At 32.0% G+C, this 20,413-nt stretch overlaps 1 protein-coding gene and 1 long non-coding RNA gene across 6 annotated transcripts in view; one reads left to right on the top strand and one right to left on the bottom strand.

Moving 5' to 3' along the window:
- The window catches only part of LOC141454513 (uncharacterized), a 36,738-nt gene that overhangs the window by 4,755 nt on the left and 11,570 nt on the right, over positions 1-20,413 (top strand). Inside the window, exons 3-12 of one of the 2 annotated variants that reach the window (XR_012458760.1) lie at positions 658-820; positions 3,857-3,987; positions 5,446-5,631; positions 8,840-8,946; positions 9,571-9,622; positions 10,659-10,953; positions 14,203-14,381; positions 16,523-16,758; positions 18,133-18,885; positions 19,371-19,620. This is a non-coding gene — a long non-coding RNA (uncharacterized lncRNA). The remainder of the gene's footprint in view (positions 1-657; positions 821-3,856; positions 3,988-5,445; positions 5,632-8,839; positions 8,947-9,570; positions 9,623-10,658; positions 10,954-14,202; positions 14,382-16,522; positions 16,759-18,132; positions 18,886-19,370; positions 19,621-20,413) is intronic. The other variant, XR_012458761.1, reaches the window with a different exon arrangement.
- On the bottom strand, positions 2,783-20,340 carry LOC141454509 (chitinase-like protein 3). Of its 4 annotated transcripts, none has more exons than XM_074128827.1 (9): positions 20,084-20,340; positions 8,411-8,524; positions 8,269-8,325; positions 6,716-6,975; positions 6,168-6,292; positions 5,426-5,555; positions 5,162-5,347; positions 4,884-5,009; positions 2,783-4,797 (listed from the first exon to the last, which is right to left on the bottom strand). In XM_074128827.1, exons 2-9 carry the CDS (start codon positions 8,466-8,468, stop codon positions 4,111-4,113), a joined length of 1,629 nt encoding a protein of 542 aa, XP_073984928.1. In that variant the 5' UTR covers positions 8,469-8,524; positions 20,084-20,340; the 3' UTR covers positions 2,783-4,110. The 4 variants fall into 4 exon arrangements, with proteins under 4 accessions (XP_073984928.1, XP_073984926.1, XP_073984927.1 ...); XM_074128825.1 differs by having other exon boundaries at positions 8,143-8,325; positions 20,084-20,339; XM_074128826.1 differs by lacking the exon at positions 20,084-20,340 and adding an exon at positions 19,852-20,021.

The following is a 20,413-nucleotide window of genomic DNA, read 5'->3' as shown; positions in this document are numbered from 1 at the left end:
AAAATTTTAACATAATTTTAGCGGACATATACAACCAAAGCTTATATAAACTCTTCACGAATCTAAAACATCCTACACCGACAGGTACGTCCACCAATGTATCTAAAAAGTTAACTGCAAACAATGCCCTACTTCTTACATAGATTTCAGCGCTGATAACTACTTGCTAAAATTGTTTTCAGATATTTTATTTATTTATTTTAATATATTTTTACAATCAAGACCTTTAAAAACTACATATTCTACATATTTGACGAAACAATGAGCAAATTGTTAGTTTATTTATTTTTTTCCCCCAAAAAATAAGAATATTTTTTGGGCGGGTTCAGTCCTTTGATAGAAATCTTACCAAAGTTTTTTAATTTATTTTTTGTAAGTCATGGATGGATTACTACTGAAGTTCCCTATCTGTCTACCTTTTTTCAGAAGACAGGAACTGTTTAACATTATTTACCTATGACCTTATTCTTTAATTTTAAATAAATTTAAAAAAACCTCTTTTAAAAACAAACGTTGGATTTGAGAGTATTTTATTTCTTAATTTAATTAACAATTCCATCAAAACCATCACAAAACCTTTCTTTTTTTCCAAAATTGACTTTTAGTGTGATCTGTGTTTGTTAAATATTAATCAATGTTTGTATTTATTTATTTTAGAAGTCTGGAGTGTATAATAAAATGCTGCAGATGGTAGATCAGGTATATCTTGAAGGCTTTGTAAAGGAAGATGTAATAGATGAACGATTGTCCGATATTTTGATGAAAGGCGATTGGTAAATACAGAACAATTGTGATCAAACTGGAAACCATGATAATTGCAGTAAGAATAGAAAATTTCCTTAAATAAATTTATTAAAAATTTCATATTTTTATAATTCAATCGCGACATTGTAGATGAAACTTGTTTCAGCAGTTTGGCACACCGTTAATTCTGCTGGGTTTTCCCGTAAGATTCATACGGGTTTAAAAAAAAAAAAGTGTCTTTTTCTAATCATGCCGGTCCTAATCCATTACTAGAGGCCTGCGGGTATCGGTCCGGTTTTAGGAATCGCTAGTTTTATTATTAGGTGGGAGAAGGCTCCTTCACTAAGGTTAAATTACTTCTTCACCTCCATCATTTCAGTAATATTTATTTGGCAAATTAATTACATCTAAAGTATCTATGAAGTAAATTCTACTATTTTACTCCTGTAAATAAAGAGTGAGAATTCTGTATTTTGTTGAATTTCAGTATAGGAAGAAATTAGCTTAATCAGAAATCTTGGATTTGGTTTAATATTTATATTCATCTCTACTCACATAAAAAACTATCGATATTGTTTGAAATGTTTTCATAAAAATTAATTTTTAAGAGCACTTCTAATTGATGCTTATTTTAAAAACATTCTTCATTGTTCTTTTTATCGAACTTGCATTGATGAAACCAGCTAACATTTTGTGTAATAATCCAAATTTTAGAATTCCATAGAGGACTTTATAAAAGAGGAAGGATCGGTAGGACTGATTATTCACGCGAGTTATTTAAATTAACAATTGCCCTGTGTAAGGTTTTGAATATTTTAGTACTTGAGAGTACTTCTAGAATCGGGAAAGTTATTCCTCAATTAGTAGTATTTCTTTACATTGTGTACCTAAGCTCACGAAAAGTCTTAGAAGGTATCGCGAAATTGAGGAAGCTGTTAAAAAATCAGTAATGTGACATTTCAAGTTGGCCGATCCGAAACATTTGTGTGGAAATCTAAAGAAATATCAAATTGTGAGCTAAATTTTCCGCAAGTATGATATCTGATTCTCAAAAACTCGAAATACTCTCTTGCAGTACTTTTTTTAAATATATGTACAATCATTAAAATAATAAATTAATTTAATTTAATTTTTTTATTTTAAATAATTAATCGAATGCATTATAGTTTGATTATTTTTGTTAAATATTAATATTAAAATACATATTAATCCTTTAAACAAATATTGTAGTTCTTGAACGCAATCATTTTAAGATCCTCACTCCGTCAATTCTACCTCTCCTCTTCAAATTATTTGTCTATCCTCTTTAAATTTAACGCTTGCCTAATAAACTGTGTAGAAATAAAATTGACGAGATATTCATTTTATTTTATAGATATTTGCTTATCAAATTTGTTCCACATTTATTCGTTCATAAAGAGTGAACGAGGCGTTTGTAATGTCTGAGACCTGAGAAGAGTGTTTATCAAAATTACGCTCCATCGATTTTACTTTGGTACTAGAAAATGTAATTTTTTGGGGACCATATTAATTGATTTTGAGTTGTATTATTATTAGTGCAGTCATTATTAGTGGTAGTCCTATCTTCGGGCTAAAAAAAAATTAAAATGTGGGCTTATGTGTTCAACGTGTAAAACAGAAATGGTGTGATAAAAAATAAATAATTTTCAAATAATTCAGTTTACTTTTCTTTTATTTTCACCAACACGGTTATTTGAAGTATCAACTAAATTCATATACCTACCATTATTTTACAAATCTAAAGCGTAAGCATCAGTTTTAATTAAAACAATGACATTTAAATTGATTGAAATTATTCGAATTTTGAACAATAAACGACCTTTAGAAATTGAGAAATGAAATAAATGTAGATTTTGTGTTTATACTTACAAAATATTGTAATAAAAATAATATAATATATTAAAATGTTATAATAAAAATTGTGTTAATTACTTTTTAAATGATCTAGAATTCATCTAATTTTTTTCTGAAAAAAGGTTTTATGAAAAAGGAAAAGATCAAGTTATAAAATCAAAAATGTATCATAAATAATTTATTTAGAAAATAATACAAAATATAAAATCATTACAAAAACAGAAAGAATTAATAAAATTCAACCTTTCCATTGAATACTGAAAACAAATGGTTACAATACAAACTAATAATGAATATTATGAACTACTACAAGTAATAATGAATATTTGCAGTTCTCAATATTATCATTAATAAACACAACAAAGTTATTTCACGAATTATCAAAAATGGCACAGTATAAAAAACGAGTTTTTTTTTTATAAACCTAGAGGCAGTTAATATTGTAAATTTATATAAACCATATTGTCAAAATATTGTAATAGTACCTATTAATTATACAATATATATAAATATTCTCATTAACTTCAGATATTCAGTAGAAATTTATTAATTGGCACTTGCGTGTATGAAAAATATTAATTTAGGCATAGGAATAGAAAAAATAAATAAAAATAATAATTTTGACAATAAAAAGGTGATTATAAAACACTTGTGCTTAATGTAGATGATTTTGGAAGTACTTTTTTGATTGTTTAGAGAATTATTTAATCGATTAGTTTAATAGAGCTTAACTCTATATGTCAATTTTTGATATTTAATATTTTTCGCCCATTTTTTTGTGAAATTGTGAGAAAATTAGCCTGGTTGTCGAATTTTCGTTAGAGAGAAAACATTTTTAAGAGTTATTATTATTGCCTTTTGAGATTCATGAACTAAGAATGATGTTCAAGTAAAAGAGATAGAAAACTTACGTCTTTGTGAGTAAATATTTTTTTCCGAATTTTGAACTTAGATTAAGGCTACTAAAAGTGATAATTAATACAATCAATTTTATTTACTTATTGCTTAAATTCTTGGCTGTTCACTAAACACAGCTGAGCATTTATACTGTGGTCAATGATTCAATGAATTACATATTGTTAAATAAATAAATATTACATTATTATCAGTCTTATTAAGAGTATTTTATGTTGCGATGGTGAATGAAAGAACTAAGAAAATATTATTACTATGATATTGTATTTATATGTTCATTCATAGGAATGGCTGATATCTAAGTATATATAACATGTTTCAGGTCTCTTCAGTGATATACGGAGAAATGCAGATACTAATTCGGGAAAGAATTGAGGAAAATAGAAAGAAATAAGAAGATGACAGGAAAGATCGGCACCTAAAGCACTCTTTAAATTGTTCCTTAATTAGAAGGTACACCAAACATTTTTGATATTTCTGTTTGATTGAGTTCTGCTTTTATTTCTTCTAAGAACAGTTGCAATTCAAATTATGCTTTAATGTATGTGTTTTGCAAATCAATGATGAGTGTAACAGCTAATTAATATTGAAATTGAATATATTATTTATGATCCAAATGGTAATTTCTTGGAAATAAGTATTTTTACCTTCTTCTACTCTTCTGGTTACTTGGACAGGTTGTATACCTTGTGGAGGACTAGTTGCTGGTGGAGATTGTTGTGGAGGCATTACTGGTGACAGTGGATCTTGAGATGGAATAGCTGGTGGACTTAGTAGGAATGGTGGTATCGCTGGTGGCATCTGTTGAGGAGGTATTGCTGGAGGGAGTTGCTGTGGCGGTGGTAATTGCTGTGGAGGAGGTATTGCTGGAGGGAGTTGCTGTGGTGGAGGTATTGCTGGAGGGAGTTGCTGTGGTGGAGGTATTGCTGGAGGGAGTTGCTGTGGTGGAGACATTATTGGTGGCATTTGCTGTGGTGGAGACATTATTGGTGGCATTTGCTGTGGTGGAGTCATTATTGGTGGCATTTGCTGTGGAGGAATTGTTGGTGGAGAGGGCGCTAGAGTTGGCATCTGAGTCGGAGGCGTTGGGGCCATTCTTGTAACATTTATGGTAGGCATAGGTGATGATGGTCTTGCCAACAGAGCTTCTCTTGCAGCTTTAATCAGAGGATTTCCTCTTGTACCGCATTCTCCTCTAAAATCATCATCATCTATTGTCCAAAACATTATTCCTCCAAGACCAATGTCTCTTGCATATTCAGCCTGTTTAAGTAATCAAGAAATAACTTAATTTGCTACATTAAAATTAGAAATCTTGCGTTGGAACTTGAAATCGTGAAGTATATTACCTTCCTTCGAACACTGAATTCATCGTCATAACCAACCCAATTTTCGCCCTTATAAGCATATGGTCCTAATGCTGATCGATTTACATATACAATAGTCCAGTTATCATTTCTAATATCTTTACAAACCTACAAAAATAATGTTATTAGTTGTAAAAAAATCTATAATTTAAGTAAGCAAAAGTAGGTGCAGTGCCTTTAGGCCACTGTTTATTTCGTTCATATATCTCGGTGATACTTTGGCTAAATAGTCACGGTAAATGACAGTTTACTTAACGTACTTCGTAATAAGCTTTGTAGCCTCTCTCTCTGGTTGCTTCACCCTCTACTCCTTGCCCTTTAGCCGGAGCTCCTAGTCCATTATTCTCTGGATCTTCAAGAATGAAAGTACGACCGAACGTCGGTATACCAAGATTTAATATTTCTCTCCTTACGCCTTTATCTAGTAAATACGTTATAGTAGATTGCTGCAAAGAAAAATTTTTAATTTTTATCTCTAAAATATTAAAAAGTTTATTGTTAATTTTCATTAATTTTAAATTTACCACATTAAGTTTTGCATTAGGATGATCGCCAGTTTCTTCAGGTAGAGGATAAAGTGGAGCATGATGGTTGACAAATGGATCATAAGATAGATGGTAATCATAGCAGAGAATGTTAATGAAGTCTGCGTACCTAAATCGTGATTAAAAAACAAAAAATAAAGAAAACTGGTCTTAGATGATATGATAGATTTATATATAAGAATTTGGTAAGTAGTAACAACATTAAATAAGTATAAAAATCACTAAAATATTATAAGTTGTAAATGTGTTATTGCAGTAATTATTCTGATTTTCATTTTCTAAATCGAGTATGTTTTATAGAATAATTTTAAAATTTCTCTGAAGACCATTATGCACATAATTTTTTCCTAATCATTTGCAATTTTCTTATTTTAATTCTTATTAACTGTGTATAAAAGGCATCTACATGCATCAACAAAAATGACATTATTATTATTATTATAAATAATTATTTTTTTTTTTTTTTTTTTTTTACATTGCCTTTGACTATGGATTTGTAAAATGATTTGCTCAGTGGTTAGAGCATTAGAGAATCAAGGTCTAGAGCGCTTTATAGCTCACTGTCGGTAATGAAGTGTTGTTTGTAGCTAGAAAAAATTATATGAAGGCTGACAATGATCTGTAAAAGTCTCCATGCTCCAAGGACCTCGGATATTGACTCACCTTAAATACAATTTTTATTTTTTATTTATATAATATTAGAGAAGTAATCTAAATTTACCTCTGCAAGTTAAGTAGATCATATCCTTTTTCAATATATTCAAGTTCTGAAGGAACTGACATAGTTACTAACAATCTTGGTTGATTTGTAGTTATTGATTCATTTTCAAAGGTCATCCTCAAATCCTGTGAATAATATTAATTTAATTTTAAATATTTTGTGAATGAGTAAAGTAATGCATTTTTATTTGTTAGATTTTTCTTTTAGCAAATTTTTTCTTTAATTCAAACTAAACTAAAATGCTGAGTTTATAAAGATATCCCTCATGGGCCTCGCTGATCAAAGGCTTCGAATATGTATCAGCAAGACAACGCGAAATACTACTTCATTTCCTGTGCGGTTGCGATTATATTTTTCATTCGATGTGCTTGGAGAATTTTCAAAAACAGATGTGATCTCATAAATAATATTTAAAGAGGTATTATTTTTTTGGGAGCGAAGTAATGGACATTTTTCAAGTACTTTCCGTAGGATTTAAATGTTGGAAGTTTATTAGAATCGTAGTACTACTTAAAAGTACATTATCCTGCATAATTAGTTTTTAATACCTTTACTAATTCAACATAATTTTCAAAGTCTTCCTCTCTGCTCCCTTCTCTAAAGCCAGGAAATTGCCAATCCAGATTTATTCCATCAAAATTATGTAGCCTTAAAAATTCTACAACACTATCAGCAAATTTACTTCTTCTGTCTGGAGTTGCAGCAGTTCTAGAAAATCTTGCCGAACCTTCAGTCCAACCACCAATTGCTAATAACGTTCTGATGTTTTCATTCAGTGCTTTAACTTCGTTAAACTCAGAATAGCCCTCTAGAAATGGAAATATTTTTTAACATTAGATTGCAAAGATTAAATATTTAAACATTAGAAAGATTCTTTAAAATATCATTCGGTAAAGAGAAATTTTTAACTTTTCTATAGGTATTGTAATTACAACTTAGTCCCTTTCTCAGAGCTCCTTTGAAAATAGTTTGCTAGTAGATTTTTCTGCAGTTAAAAGCTAATAATAAATATAGTTTCTTTTTTGGAAAATGTAATACATACAAATTTTCACTCTCAATAAACGAGTTTTCAGGTCGGAATATTAACTGGCCACTTGTTTAATTGTCTTATTATTAAGTGGAGGGATTGTTTTAGAATTAATGGTGGAAAAGGTTTTTAGGAAATGTAAAGTAATAATAATAATTAGCTATCACCAATGCTTTCATTAAAAGTTGAACAGCCCAAAATTTTTGTGGACAATTATTTTGCAATCACTGCAATCAAAACAGTTCCTTAACAAAATGCATGATAGTTTCGTTTCTTAAATTAAAGGAAAGAGACATTTCTATCTCGGAGAAAGATTTTCTATCTTAGACTGAAGAACTTGGTGCTTTTACTAAATTTGTTAATGATTATGCATAGTCCTATGATTTAAAGTGAATTTGGCTAATTACCCGAACGATTTTGAATCCAGATTAAATTACGCTGTTTAGTGGAAGGCAAGCAAATGTTTCCCTGCGAAGTAATTATTTTTCACTATAATAGTGTTCATTGCGGTAATAATAATTACTGTTTGCGATAGGATGGCGATGTGTTTTATTGCTAATAGATTGGCAATATCTAACTCAATGTTTGAAACGAGTATCCTGTCAATTTTAGTGGACATCCTGTCGGTTTCTTTGTTTTTTATTTCAAGGCTAGAGAAGAGTGGTAGTTGCACAAATAAAAAAAGGCAGGTTCATGGAATTTTGACAGTGAAATAAATTTCTGACTTCTGGAAGGGAGCAAAATGAATTCCAAAGCGTTTGACTACAAAAAAAAAAAAAAAATATCTACCATGATAGCGGTCATCATCTTTAGAAGTTGCCAACACAAAGTATGTACGAAAATAGATAAAAGATAAGAAATCTGTTTTTTATCAAAATTTTACTGTTCCAATTACCTACCAGGATCTAATAAATATAAGAAATAAAAACGTTTCTTTCGAAATCTTACTTCTTGTAATATCTTGCCACTCATCAAATGGTGCTATTCCTCCATCATCCGAGAATTTTGCAAATGCATAAATTAAATGTGTACATATATTCGGATGGATACTTCTTGGCGAAAACATGGCATTACCTGGCCGATAGACGCTCCAATCAGTATAGTAGCATACTATCTTTTTATCGCTTGTTTCTAAAAATGAAACAGACAAATTAAATTCATTAAAACATAATTATATAATGGTTAATCTTGTAAACTATAAATTAGTTACACTTACGAGCAATTGATAGTTGTAACACAGAGTATAAAATAAGTAACAGTTTATGATTCATCATTTCCTTTGTTTTTCCTTTGAAATGATTAATCGTGTTATTTGGTGATTAAAAATATTCTGTAAAATAGTTAAATAGTGTTAAAAAGCAGTCCATTAAAAAAACAATCAGACAAATTTGTTTTTATGTGTAATATTTTATAAATAATTTTAAATTTATCTTTGTTTCCTTGAACAATTAATGAATTATTCATTTCTATAAAATTAGTTGAATAGTCAAGATGATCTACCGGATATTCTGCAAGAGTTTTCATCTCTTTGTCAAGGTCTTTCTCATTCAGTATTATCCACTAACATGGTTGTGGTTACCAATTAAAATAGAAACAAAAATATATGATCATTTCTGAAGTTATTATTAAGGAAATTTTTCAACAGATTGGCATTGATTTTCGGTTGAATGTGCTATTTACAAATTCTCAATGCTGTAAGAGAGGATGTATTACGTTATCGAAATATTGAGGTTTCGCAAGAAACATTTCGAGGTGACAAATGTTTAATTGTATTTTCTATATGGTTGAGTATGACACAAACCTAGGAAGGAAGTTTTAACTACATCCTCATCTAGAAATGCTGTACTGAATGTCTTTTTTTAATTTGCGAAATTTTCTCGTTAGAATTTAATATCATAGTAACAATACAACCTCTTAAGGGAAACATGGACAAGCCAATTCTTCAGAGATCTTGGCTCTCTGTGTACTCTAGTCAACAATAGACACAACATTTACATAAACACACACACTGTAGATAGCGGATGTGTCAACTATTCAGGCATGGCATCCTCACCCGTAAACTCAATCTCATTTCACTCACACTTACAATTTTACTGATGCCTACATTTTATTCACAAACTGTCAGGCAACTCCACTAGATATTGTTAAGTACCAGTGGATTTCATTTACACCCATTATCTTTGGAATTAAACTAGTAATAAATTAATGTTAGAAATGGAAAACTATTCTTGTAATTAAGTATGCATGTTGGAATCTAAAGCTTGATTAATAATTGTTGACATCTTTTTCAAATAAACTGTTAGTTTAATGATTATTACAATATATATTGTTTAGTGATTATTAGTGAAAGAATATAACGTTTCTTTTCTTTTCCAGATTATTTGCAATTATGAAGGATCCAAACTGATAGCACGTTCCATTTAAATGCGTAAAATTGCTTTTTTTAGATTGTCCTTTTACTTATTTCTCGCATTTATTTGATTTATTTATTTTATTTTATTTTATTTATTTTTTTTTTTTTTTGGCGCATCAACAGCTGAGGTTATTAGCGCCCGGAGCTTTTTCCAGTGCACTGCCGGCCTCCGGACAGTGTTCTCTCGTTACAGACAACACTATCCATCACCGGACAGTGAGCTGTAAGAAGCTCCTAGGAAGAGAAAATCTAAGGGTCAGCTGCCGGATTCGAACCCGGGACCTCCGCGTGGGAGTCCAGTGTGCTAACCTCATAGCTAATCCCTTCCCTTTTTAATGAAATGTTCTCTGCAGTTTTTTTTTAACTAGATCTTTACTCAGTGCGAATTTTCTTTATTTTTAGAAGTTGAATGCTCACTTGTTCCCTGTTATATAAATATAAAACTATAATTAATGAAGGTCAGGAGATTGTTCTATCTAAGATGAAATTATTTATAAGGTTCATCATTCACCAAGTAAAGAGATGGTTCCGTAATCAAAGAATATTTTTATAAAAATAATTATCAGTATCCTCTTTTATATAATTTTAAATCTTCTCATCGGATTTTTAAGTTCAATTATTCATTCATCCAATGAGAAAGTTCTAACTTGCATAAAATTCTTCTACACCTTGTGCCCCTTCGTTCTTAATGCGGATTTCCAATCATTGAGGTACACTTTTACTTTTTGTAACCCAGTCATTGGTGTAACAGTACCTTCCTTTGAAGCTTGCGCTCGAGGAAACGGCGATCTCTTTGTTCAGTACAAGCAGTACAACCACCTTTAATGCCGAATGCAACTACCGTACGTCTTTTAAGTTTTTCAACCGGCTAAAAATTTTCATTGAAATCTCTTTTCATGTAAATGGCTGCATTAATTCATTAGATTTCTGATAAATACTGTCTCAAAGAGCTATGTTTTTTGCCTTTGGAAGAGAAATAATTTATTATCCAAACCTTTCCTGCTTCTGTTTCTATTAACTAATCTAGTATATTCTTTCTTTATCTATTAAGGCTGTAGTGAAGCTTGAATGATAATAAAAAGTGGTAAAGATTCTAACGACCTGAGAAGAGAGCCCTTGATTCGAGTGTAACCTGAAAGGATGGAAAATCGAATTTACGTTCAGCTGCGAGTTCTCTTTTTTCAGTGAAAGCTTTCTTACTGAATTAAGAAATGCAGACTGCAGCGGCTTAGCAGAAGAAAGAATTCCTAACAAAATGACGTTTGAAGATCCTGGAGGCTGTAGGTGTAGATCTCCGAAAAAAAGAAGAACCAATAGAAAGAAAATGGATACTGTAGTACCCTAAAGTAAGTGAATACTATTTAGTAAATGATTCAAGTTCATGTGTTTGATAATTATTTCGCCTCTTTCGTTCTACTTATTAGGAATATAAAATTTCTACCCATATTTTGTATTTATACTAGGTGTTTTGGGTATTTCTATTTTGCGTAAGGTTTATTTGGAGTCTCTCTTTCAGATTTGTATAATATAATTTTATTTATATAATTTATATAATGATGTGTTGGCGTTATTTGTTTCATCTTTTAAAAATACGCTTACTCTGTATCATCCAATATTCAGTTCTTAATAGCCTAATTAATCTCTTAGTTAATTTTTTTTTTTAATCATATCTTTTTAGCGAAGTTTCGACTTGAATGAATTGCTTTTTTATTTCTAAATATGGCATGGTCACATCTATTTTTATTTTTTTTTATTTATCCTTTTAATGAGATTTACACCTGTACCTACAGGGTACAATAGGTAAATGTGATAGGTATAAATCAATAGCGTGTTAGACTGAATGACGGTCATCCAGTGATGGCCGCCATTAGTCACCCAGTTGGTCACGGGGCCAACGGCGCCTCAGCCGTCTTCGAGGATTGGAGGGTAGCGTAATTGAAGATAAATTTGCAGCTAAAGGGTTGTGATGAAGTGAGAGTTTTAGATAAAAAATTTTATATCGAATTTTGGCAAGTTCGGAGATGAGTGGAATTTGGAGATCTGTATGAATTGTGTGGTTGCTAACATAGAATGGAGCGTCTACTATGCGGCGGAGTATTTTAGATTGGAGAGTTTGCAGTCTATTGATGTTGGATTTTTTAGCTGTTCCGTAAAGTTCGAGTCCGTAAGTCCATATTGGTGTGAGAAGAGTTGTATCCCTCTTCTCAATTTACATCAATGACCTTCCTCTTTCCATCTCTCATTCCCAGTATCACCTCTATGCTGATGATTTTCAGATTTACATATCCTTTTCCCCGTCGGATTTGTTTGAAGCTGTATTTAAACTTCAAGAAGACCTCAATAATATCTCAGCATGGGCCACGAACAATAAGCTTACCCTGAATGTAGAAAAGACCAAAGCTATAGTTATTGGCTCCAACCCACTCCATAAATCATTGGCTCCTCTTCCTAATCTTTTCCTTTACAATACCCCAATAAAATATTGTTCCTCTGTGAAAAACCTTGGTATCACTTTCGATCAAAACCTATCCTGGAAAAACCATGTTTCCCAAATCTCTCGTCGTTCCATCCATATCCTTAAGCAGTTTAATAGTTCCCGTCACCTTTTTCCAATTAAGACCCGGCAACTCCTAGTTTCCTCTCTTATATTCCCCCATTTCGACTATGGTTGTTTAGTGTATGGCGGTCTTTCTGGTGATATTGAAGCTAAGCTTAAGCGCCTCATGAACTGCTTCATAAGATTTATTTTCAGCATTTCCAGAGACTCTCGCATTTCGCACTGCTACGATGAGTTGAAGTGGCTTTTTCCTGTCTATCGCCGCCAATATTTTTTGGCTTCTTTCCTTTTTCAAGTCATCCAGTCTCAAAGGCCTTCCTATATTTTTCAACTCCTTAAGTTTAAATCCTCCATCCATTCCCGTAACACTAGATCTCGCTCATCTGATCTCTATATTCCCTCTCACCGTACCTCATCCTTTGACAAGTCCTTCCTCATACGTGCTACCTCTCTCTGGAACTCCTTGCCTTCATCTGTCCGCCATGCTCCTACCCTATCCATCCTTAAATCCCGTCTATTCAGTTATCTACCTTCTATTCAGCTTCCTCCGAAATTCTAATTGTTTTAATTTATTTCCTTAATTTCTGCTGTTTTATTATTTTATTTTTACTTTCATTTTCACTTATTATATTTTCACTTTTGTAAATATTTATTTATTTATTTAATTTCTGTATAATCACAGGCCAAACTGCTAAGGCCTCTATTTGTTCCTGTATTTATTTTGTAGAAAAAGAGAAAAAAATTGTCAAAGTTGGGTGTTTTTCAACGTTACGCTTTTTCGTGCAGTTTTTGATGGTCAACCCTTATACAACTGTCCTACCGGACAGTTTTAATTCTTAGGGGACAATTGTCCCAGAATAATAAATTTATTTTCTATTTCTATTTCTATAGAGTCGTCGTTTGTTCTGTAGTGAGAGTTTTGAGCGTTTGTCGAGTAGTCTGGCTAGAAGTTTGGACCGTTTGTTTAGTTCGGTACGTTTAAGTCTCGTATGGGGGTACCAGGTAAGTCTCTTGTCTAGGTACATTCCAAGGTACCGCACATGGTCGGCTGGTGGGATAGGTGTATGATGTAAGAAGACAGGTGGTGGAGTTTGACGTTTGAGTGTGAAGACTATGTATTTAGACTTAGTTGGGTTAATTTTTATTCGCTAGTTTTCTAACCAAGGTTCTATTGAGTGAAGGTGGGACTGTAGTGAGCGTACTGCGAGGATAGGGTCAGAGTGTGTGTAGAGAATGGCAGTGTCGTCAGCGAAGGTGTAAATCTCTCGAAATTATACCGGACCATCAGTTTGGGTTCAGAAAATGCCTCTCGACGATCCAGCAGGCCCATCGTGTTGTAGACACCATCGCTACTTTACTCGAGCGAAAACAATACTGCGCTAGAGTATTCCTCGATGTATCGCAACCCTCCGACCGAGTCTGGCACGAAGGTCTTCTGTGGAAACTAAAGCGCATTCTTCCTAGCACAGTCGTCAGCGAGGTATTAAGGTTAGAAGGTAAGTCGGCAGTGTAGATTGTGTAAAGAAGAGGAGCTAAGACACTTCCCTGTGGCACACCAGCAAGGACAGGATAGATGGAAGAGTGAGTAGTGCCTTGAAGAACTTGGAAGAATCTGTCAGAGAGGTAAGAGCTGAGTATGTGGTAATAAGTGCTAGGAAGAATGCGCTTTAGTTTCCACAGAAGACCTTCGTGCGACTCGGTCGGAGGCTTGCGATACATCGAGGAATACTCCAGCGCAGTATTGTTTTCGCTCGAGTGAAGTAGCGATGGTGTCTACAACACGATGGGCCTGCTGGATCGTCAAGTGGCATTTTCTGAACCCAAACTGATGGTCCGGTGTAATTTCGAGAGATTCTATAATTTCGTGGAGGCGTGGTAACAGAAGTCTCCCGAATATTTTGCCCAAGAGAGGCAGTAGGCTTATCGGTCGATAAGAAGAAGGTAGTTGGGTCGGTTTGGTGGACATCTATTTTATGATCCAAATTTACAATCAATAATAATAATAGATGCGTTTATTCATCAAAATAATAATTTACAGAGAATTTTTATATAATAAAAACAATAGACTTGGCTAAGTCTGTTTGCCAAACATTGATGACTAGAGGCAATAAAATAAAGAGGTTTACCTATGAGAAAAAGAAGAGAAAGATGCATTATCTTTTTGAGCAGAAGTGGAGAGGAAAATAGCAGCTATAAAAGATTTCAACTGGAGTCTGGGTAAGAAATCAGTCGACTGCATAAGCATTAAATTTTGAACATCTTGTGTTAAGAAAGCATCAATTTTTTTACTCGCAGATGCCCTCTATGTTTGGAAATTTTATGTTATTGCTGAGAAGTCACGTTGCGTTACTTGAGGCCTATTATGAACGCTGTAATGTATGCCTTTAAAATGAGCTTTTGTTTTGTTACTGCAATTGTGATAAATTTTGTGTAACGAACTTTCCATACAAAGACAAAAAAAACTTTTTTCAAAATTTTTATAATTATTGATATTGTAAACTTTATTCATACTTTTCATAAAATTTACAAAACAATATATGAAGAATTAATTGAATGTAAGAGATCTGTACTCTGAACATAATAAAACTTTTTAAATTACGCGCCAAAAGGGATATTTAGTGTTATGCGGTTGGCAGCATTGCATTGCGCATAACCTCAGTTGTAACCTTTCATTCTTGGGTAGCTTTTGTAACGTACTAAAGATGACGAGGTTTCTTATGTTTTATGATCCAATTTATTTAAAATATATTAATTCCGAGATACTACTATTTGAATTCAACCATTGTTAATAGCGACGATTGATGTTGGATTTTTTTTTAAGCAACGATACAACGTTATTAAGTGAAACTGGAGAAAACTTTTAAACAACCTTACGGCGTTGATCCTCTAGGTTGTACCCAATGTTACGCATGATTTTCACGATTTCAAAATCCTCCTTAAATTTGTTTAATACAAACGAATCATATTGCCATTTATTTCTAGCGAAGTTACTGTACTATTATTAAAGCAGCTTCATTTTCTATACTGATTCTGCCCCAAGCAATATCAGACTGAAGTCTTTATCCAATAAAATAAGTCGTAGAAGTTAAGAATAACTTGAAAGATTGTACGTATATATGTTTCGTTATTAATGTTTTCTGCAATGTCACAGAATTATCCTAAATTAAACATAAAATTAAATGTCAGAAGTTCTCTCTTAAATACCAGATTCTAATTTGAATATTTAAATAAATTATAGTCTATTATTCTATTGCCAGTTAGCCAAGTCTACAATTATTGTTTACTAGGTTGCTGTAAGAAAATAGACTGCATGACAAGTTTTTTTTATATGTCTTACACTAAAATTTAAACAATAAAAGACTGATTAACAGAACTAAAGTCGGAGCCCCTTATGTTTTTACAAATTACGATATCAGTTACCCAAGTGTAAAGAACCAAGTTGTCTTGGAGACCTTTTTAAAGGTCACATTTGAACCGGTTGGCTAAAGAATCAAATAATATTTTATCTTTGTTTTGTACGATTCTATGGCTGAGTTTTTTTTAGAGTTTTAGTAGACAATAATAGCTTGTGCATAAGGCTCTTCGCCATCTTTACTTTATTGCTAGTCTACGAGACCTGGGAAGTCAAGGTTGAGCAATCTTCCCTACTTTTTTTTTGCTTGACCTTCCCTTAGCCTCATCAATCAGGTACATCCAGCTATGTAAGTTTTTGTCGTCTTTGTCGGTGAAGACAGTAATTCCTTTGTAAATAAATTGCTAAGAAAAGAAAATTATACTTAATATGTGATTTCTAGCAGATGTCAATAGAAAAATAAATTGTATTTCATCATGTCTTAAAAATTTCCTATTCAATTAAAAAATTAAACTTCTAATTTTTTTGTAATTATCTTTCATTTCTTCTCGCAATATATTCACTGAAAGAATTTCTTTTAAAGAAGTACTGTTTACTCTTTTAAGATTACACAATATTTTCTTGTACTCCTTTAAGGGAGATGCAAGTGCCATTTAGTCGCAAGTTTCGAAATTAGGTTTTCACTTGTATATTTATTTCAAGGTCCCTCAGTCTCAGTGTGAATTATTAAAAAAAAAACTAGTGGAAACTCAGACAAATTCTAAAATACAAAGTCATGATCTTAATCTCTTAATTTTTTTTCTCCATTAATTTTTGCTACCCTTGAGGCGTTGGTGACTGAATAGTAGTTGATACAAACGAATGGAGAAGTTATCAAGTGCTAACTCTCCAAAATACTGAACTAGAGAGAATATTATGTGGCCTCTGTCTTTTAAAGACGTTATGTTGCGTTGTCAGAGTACTAGAAGAAAGGTATTGAAGTAGAGGATTTGCAATGTGATTGCAGATTGAAGTGGAGTTTTCTGTATCGGAAAATTGGTGAGTTGATGGAGTAATTTCGAGAGGGAAGAACGTTTATGAGAGTCTAGTCTCGAGGCCTTGTAGTGCGACTTCCCCAATGTTGGCGCTTGCTGTTGTAGACCCCATCGGACAGAAACCGTGTTTAAAGAAAGGATGTAAACTATTCTAAGTATGGATTTGTTTGGAAGTAGTCAACTTCGAAGATTCAAGTTACAAAATATGGTGAGTTTGATTCTTAATAAAAATTTCTAGAACCATTGAAGACATTTCTTAACTAAAGCAGTAAACCTTACAAGGAATCGATTTTCTTCAAATTCGGAATTTTAAAAAATCATTTTAAGCAGGTTTTTAATCTTTACAGTAATAAAATTCAGAGGTTAGATTTAGTTTAGTTATACTTCAAGAAATAAAAGATGTTAAAATGATGTTTATTTCAAATGTACACAATATTCCCTGAATTTTGAATCATATAATTGTTCAGTTATTGTAAACCTACCCTTTCTACAAAATTGTATGATGTAACTTGATGGTTTTTAGAAAATAAGTGAGATTATCTTTTAACTTAAGTTGCCTCTACAAGTCGCGGTGAGGTGAGAGTCAGATGGCCAGTCAAAGGTAACTCGGTCAGGTTAGTCATTAACTAAAAACAAGTAACAATTGTCCCCTCCATCCAAATTTAAGTGTAATTTAGATTTCTAGATTTTGTAATAATCTGTTGTCCACAGAGAGTCTGTGAGAATAGTATAATAATAGTAGTTGACGTATTTGAAAACTGATTTTTTCGTGGCTTTTCTGAAATCTTATTTCAATTTTTTTCTACGTTTGCTTAAGAAATATACATAATTATGTTATTATAGCCTCTGTCTTGATTAATCCAATTGTTGACACTTAAAGCTAAAGAGGGTTAGTTAAAATAAGTTAATTTGGGTACTTTTACGCCTCGAGAGAGAAGTGTTTTGGTAAAAAAATGAAAATGTTTTTATTTTATGTTTTCACCAGTAATACTGAGATCTGCAAGATTTGAAAAGTATTTTTTACAAATAGGTATGTACGTTAGCAAACTCAAAAACGGAAATAGTTCTTTTTATATTTACTAAAAGAACTACCTATCCTGGGTAGGGTACGACAAAATCGATCTACCCGAATTGTGCCTTTTCATTTTTTTTTATTTTATTATAATTTTTTTTTATTTTATTTGTACGATAGCATTTGATATAATTATCTTTAACATTGGAATACTGATTCATAACTTTTATTTACAATTTTATTCAGGAAACGTGAGTCATGGAGCACTTTTAACCCATGTTACTATTTCCTTTAAAATGCCGAATAAGTTTAACGTATGGACTTAGAATTTTATATGTCATTAATAAGGTTTAAGTTAACTACTGTAATTAAGCTTTCCAGAATTGATTTTGGCATTATTGAAGAGTGTTTTCGGGTCTACTCTAAAGTGTCCCATTTTCCATTGTGCGTGATTTGTTTCACAGTTAATTTTTGCTAAAAATTTCGTATTTGTTAAAAAATATTTATTATATTCAAATTATAAACTAACAAATATCTGTTAATTAATTTTTTTTTAAATTTATTTTTAAGGCACATCAACATCTGAGGTAATTGGCGCACGGAGACTTTTACATGCCTCGGACAGAGTGTACTTTCGTTATAAACAACTATTTCCTTTATTTGACTGTGATTTTTAAAAGGTTTCTTGGAAGAGAAAATGTTAAGTCGACAGCTAGACTGGAAATCTAATGACTTGGGATCCGTCAGAAATCCATTACGCTGAGGTAATCCCTTTCATAATTTCCTATTTTAAACGGAACAGGGGGAGCTTTGTCTATTATTAAATGTATATTTGTCGTCCGTATTATAACATATCATTACTATTTTATTGTACTTTCCTTTTGGTGCAAAACACTTCCCTGGTGATGAAATCTTATAGAACTTGATATTTAGATATGTACTTTCTCTCGATGGTAAATTCTGAAATATACAATTATGTCAAGGCGAACATCCACACCAAGTATACGTACATAATTGTTAGTTTAATTTTTTTGCTTATGGTCTTCATTTAGTTTCAGAAATCTAGGTAAGTTATTTATTTGAAATTCTAACTTATTTTTAACCAAAAGTATTTTCTTTTAAATGTACCATCATATTTTTCTTGGCAAAAAAGATAGAAGTGTTCACTTGTATTTGTTCATGTTTCCCTTACAGTAAGTAAACGAAAACAATGGCAAACTCTAGGTTTTAATATATCAAGAAGCGCATAGAAATTGCTGTAATATATATTCAGATATTTATAAAATTATGTTTTTAGTGGGCATCGAACTAAAACCAAAGCAGGTAAAAACACACTTTATATACTGAATTAAATATCATTATTAACGAAAAACTATTTTAACCCCAAAATTTTGAACTGGATCCTTAGTGGCGAACATTAGAAATGTAAAAAACTTTAAATTTTCTAAGAATTGAGGTTTGCTTTGAATTCCTTGATATTGTCGGCTTGATTAAAATAAAATAGGATTAGTGACTATTGGTTTACTTGGTCATTTTACTAAGAAGAATAATCCTGTGAACTGCCGTAAGGATTTAATCGCTTAAAGTTTTTTTCTAGATGCTAACTGGCAATGGTGCTCTTATGTAAAGCTTAACTATCGTACTCGTAGCTAGCCCAATAAACACTATAATCGAAAGTTTCCTCATTGATGAAAAGATATTACTTTTTTTTACATTGATCTAACCGAAACGTTTTGCTCTTTTTTTTTAAAAAAAAAAAAATTCTAATTGCTGATTTTTCACAATTTTTTTATTTACAACATTTGCAGGTGACTGATTTCTACCTCTACACTATGTGGACTTGAAAATATATTTTAAGTGGAAAGAATAATGCAGAAAACATGATGAGAAGTGAAACATAAAAACACACGTAATAAGGATAGTAAGCGGGAGAATTTGAATTATTAACTGATTTAAAATCAAACCATAAAAATTAAGGAATAACCGCTTCTCAAGTATACGATATTAATTTCATGAGTTTGAACAAAATATTGCTAGGAATGAAACATTTTGGAAAGGGTAAAGTTCCTTCTTAAGTAGAATGAGCAAAATTAAAAATGAATTTGTTAGTCTAATGGCAAAGAATTCGACTAAAAATTAAATAATATATATATCCTGTATTATTCACTTTTTGAACATTTTTCTGCATCAGAAGTAGCATCTTGCGAATTACTTAGGACTAGTTCTTTCCATGTGGAACTGTATATTGATATTATAAAATATATGCAATTAAAAAAGTTATTTACATACCTTCAAGAATAGATCACTGAAGCAAAAGACATGAGTGTACTATCACCGAGTAAATACTAAATGGAAGTCCAAAACTGAGATAATGCGGCTAACACTTATAGTAAAATGTGTAGATGTTGCTTGTCATTGTAATGATAAGACAACGGCGGAGGATATGCGTTATAAAAAAAAAACTAAAATCTATGTGGTTTTCCTTCTCCCTCTCTCAACAAACCAGATTGCTTGAAATTACCTTGGATTGGTTTGGGGAGCCATCCATGTCTACTGCTGTTGAGAAAGTCCAATGACTGGGGAATTCTTACCCAGAATTTCCCATCATTGATTAAAAGTACCGCAATACGTCTGCCTATCTGTGTGTGGATGTGTGTTGGTGTGGTGTACGATGCACTTCTCCTCCTTCTCATTGAATGGTCTGCGGCCGCATTATGACTGGTTCATTTCTGCGATATCGTTGACGTACATCCAGTTACTCATGGACTGCCCCCACAACCAACTGAACGGCAATGTTACCTACTGAATTGTTTTCTTCTCCCCACATCTTATCGGATATCCCCCGTCATCT

Source organism: Rhodnius prolixus, unplaced genomic scaffold (assembly GCF_049639745.1).
Source record: "Rhodnius prolixus isolate KJV_2025 unplaced genomic scaffold, Rpr scaffold_9, whole genome shotgun sequence".
Classification (NCBI taxonomy): Eukaryota; Metazoa; Arthropoda; class Insecta; order Hemiptera; family Reduviidae; genus Rhodnius; species Rhodnius prolixus.
This window is presented reverse-complemented; position numbering and strand designations above follow the sequence as displayed.

What these genes read in the sequence shown, in the direction of transcription:
- LOC141454509 (XM_074128825.1), bottom strand. Translation starts at nt 8,468, where the DNA reads ATGATGAATCATAAACTGTTACTTATTTTATACTCTGTGTTACAACTA. An exon ending in ATTATGTTGAATTAGTAAAG is followed by an intron (nt 6,293 to 6,715) that starts GTATTAAAAACT and finishes TATTATTCACAG; the next exon opens with GATTTGAGGATGACCTTTGA. An exon ending in CTAATGCAAAACTTAATGTG is followed by an intron (nt 5,348 to 5,425) that starts GTAAATTTAAAA and finishes TTTTCTTTGCAG; the next exon opens with CAATCTACTATAACGTATTT.